This window comes from Poecilia latipinna, unplaced genomic scaffold (genome assembly GCF_001443285.1).
Source record: "Poecilia latipinna isolate Pla-1442-1.1 unplaced genomic scaffold, P_latipinna-1.0 Scaffold1419, whole genome shotgun sequence".
Lineage (NCBI taxonomy): Eukaryota > Metazoa > Chordata > Actinopteri > Cyprinodontiformes > Poeciliidae > Poecilia > Poecilia latipinna.
Window position 1 is genome coordinate 128,895 of NW_015114035.1, and position 3,431 is coordinate 132,325.

General features: G+C 36.6%; 1 protein-coding gene across 1 annotated transcript in view; it reads left to right on the forward strand.

The window, feature by feature from the left end:
- The window catches only part of fgf19 (fibroblast growth factor 19), a 15,099-nt gene extending 12,485 nt beyond the window's left edge, over positions 1–2,614 (forward strand). Inside the window, exon 3 of the mRNA XM_015056937.1 lies at positions 1,038–2,614. Coding sequence (XP_014912423.1) covers positions 1,038–1,352 — 315 coding nt within the window. The 3' untranslated portion in view covers positions 1,353–2,614. The remainder of the gene's footprint in view (positions 1–1,037) is intronic.
- The last annotated feature ends 817 nt before the right edge of the window (positions 2,615–3,431 follow it).

The window sequence follows — 3,431 nt, forward strand, 5'->3', positions numbered from 1 at the left end:
AGTTATGTGATTCCAGTAAATAATGTCTACCAGTTGGAAGGCATCTAGAGTTGAGGTCTTTCATCCTCAACTTAAGAACTTAATAAATGGAAGAAATGTATAAGATTCTCAGATAATATTATGAATATGCATGAATATAACATTTGAACACCTTTTATTTCCAGTCAGTTGAAAAACATCCCCACTGAATTAGAAACCAAAAATATTTATTTTGTTTGCATACATTTAAGAAATCGATGAAGTAGGAAATAATAATGCGTGTGGTGTGAAATGAACTGGGAAAGGGAAGCACTGCCTTAGAACCAGTTTTTACTAATTTGTATAAAAGTGCAACTATACAGGTACAGTGTTGGAACATTGACAAATAAAGTTCCAGAGAGATATCTGCTGACCCAAGCTGTCCTCTCTCATGTTGTCAATCAGCTTTCATATTTGTAAAACACAACAGGCTACTCAGCCATTCAAACAGTCCACAAGTTCATCAACCTTTGTCCAGTACGGCGCAGGTTAGGATGTGTTTACAAAGTAAAAAGCTTAATGAAAGGCCTTGCAGCAGCAACAACAACCTTGGCCTCTGGCTTGCTGTCTTTCGCCAAAGTCAACAACCATCGAAGAACCTAGAGGACCATATGAGTGATTTTGTTTCTGCTGTTGTTTCATTTCTATAAAGGGAGCTACTGTCATAAAACAATAAATATATAAGGCCTGTAAACAGATTCTTCATAATATATTTTCATATAATACAACAAAGCCAGTGACAAATACATCTATTCAGGAAGCGTCCAATCTCTATCTTATTGTGTAACTCTTCTCAATTAAGACTAAAAGATAAAATGAATAAAAAACACAGAAATAAAAATGAAAATAAAGAAAGAAATTTAATTAGTGCAAATCAAGAAAGATCTTGTGAAATCCCAGAATTCCAAATAAATGCACTACCTAACAGTTATTTTGTGTCAAAAAACACTACATACATTTGGAAGTAAACTCAATATGTTTGAATAAGCTCACATCAGAATGTCTCTGGTCTTTTCCAGCAAATATACAGCAGAGCTGACTGCACCTTCAGAGAGCAGATCCAGGCAGACGGCTACAACGTCTACACCTCTGATGGACACGGGGTCCTCCTCAGTTTGGGAAACAACCAGCAAAGACACAGTGGCTCAGACCATGGTGTTCCAGCTCTGGCCCGCTTTCTTCCCAGGTTAAACACCCTTCAGCAGGCTGTCCCCACAGAGCCGGATGTTACTGATCTGCTCAGTCCAGACAAAGTACAAGAGACCGTGGACATGGTGGGCTCCTTTGGCAAGCTGTCTCATATAATTCACAGTCCCAGCTTCCATAAGAGATGAAGCGGCCGATCTGAAACAGCTGTGAAGGTATGTGCCCAGGGACACCCAAGCACTACCTCCTGCATGTTGTAAACTCATGGACAGACAGGAGTAGCGACTGGTCAGCACATAGAAATGTTGGTGGCGTGGCTGTCCAGCCAGAGACGCAGAGAGGCATGCTCAGTGGAGCCTGACACCTGGAGGGAGTTCAACCCTCCATCCTGCATTTACACCCACTCAACAAACATGGGAGGTGTTCTCAGTTTTCCATCCTTCCAAAAGCTTTTTCCACATGAAGAAGTATGTTTGCACTGAAACAGTGACTAAAGTGTACTGATAAACCGCTGCGTTAGTGGACGGCTGGCAAAGGGAGAGACTTGCACAACATTGATCTGATAGTTTGTTTCTGTGCTATGTGTGATAAGTTGCCCGGTGATATTAGAGAGCCAATGATATATCTGGTGGTTCTTTTGACAAACTGCTTCTATTAATTGCACAGAAGGAAAAATGCATCTTTTGGGGTTCTGGTCCTTTCAAAACACCTACAGAGTTAGTAAGTTCTCCAGACAAAAGTATTGTTTTGCAATACTTGTATTTATTTAGTTATTTAAATGATGTTAGTCTTAAGTTTTAGTGTTTACCTCTATTTGTACTGGATGTGTGCACATGTCCAATAGTGAAAGTGTTTAAAGATGTTTTGAAGTAAATTGTTGAAATTAAACATTGTAAGCTGAAGAGACAGTACTTTGTGAGATTAAGAAAATCATATTTAAATAAGAATTTCTAAGCATTTTCATTATATCACATTTGATTTTAGGTTAAAACCACCAGAATTACAACTGGTTAAATACATATTGAACACAATGACAGTAAATTTATTTCTCCTTTTAAGATGAAATCCAACCCAGACACTGACATCAACCAAAGCAATCCAGATATACAAAAAAATCAAGGCAAAGCCAAGTGTTCATCCTTCATGTGTTTATCCATAAGGGCTGAACACATGAGGAAAATTATAATTAAAAAACACACAAGAAGCTAAGAAACCAAATCTATCATTGTTACAATATTAGCTAATTTAATATTAAGAGAAGAGCAATGAAAATATTTATCTTTGCCCTTCACAAAGTTGTGATGCCACATAAAAATAACAGAGTTTTCCCTGCTGCATATCATACCAATAGCAGTGGTTACTTAATGGAAAAACACAGAATCATACCAAGTATTTTTGATGGGTTTCTAGTGAAGATATTTTAGTAAACTTGAAAAAAGGACTGTCTAACAAGGAGTTTGTTACAAGTGGCTAATTAGCCCTAAAATAAAGGTTAATAAATTTATATATATATATATATATATATATATATATATATATATATATATATATATATATATATATATATATATATGTGTGTGTCCTTGAAGCATTTTAGAGTTTGTCCATGTCCAAATAACAAACAGAAATTCCACCTCTGAAAGGTGGTATTTCAGCTACAAGTTTAACTACCTGTTTAACTCTTCGGCTACAAGAGTTAAACAGGCAGCACAAAATCAAGGAAACACTTTTTACTTGAGTGTAAATATTTCCAATACATGATTATTTGTTATCTTTGAAAGTACAACCTGTTGACTCACTTAGCAGAACAAAAGGTTATTTTACAGAAAAGACAGAATAAACTTTTAATTAATTTTACTCTGGTCTGTATCCTGTAACCCTGGCTGGTAGATCATTTCCATTCAAAAATTTCAATAATTGATTCCATTTCTCTTAATAAAGTGAAAATTGTGTCATATAGGAATGAATATTCCCGGAGACGTGAAAGAAGCATCTGTTGAAAGCTGAACCTAAATGTTGTGAAACTTGTCTTCACTTTTATTATCAAACCTAGAGTGTGAAGCTATAATTATCACTCAACAATAAAACACTCACGAGAAACACAAAACCGATTGTATGCCTTATGAACTGCGGAATTGGCCAGGTTCGATGGCGAGCTGAAGAATCAGGTCCAAGAGCCTAAAAGGATTTCACTTGTGGTGTCAAAAGATTTGGTTCCCCCACCAGGCTGGTGGGAGACTTCCTGCAGCCCATGAACAAAACTGTTC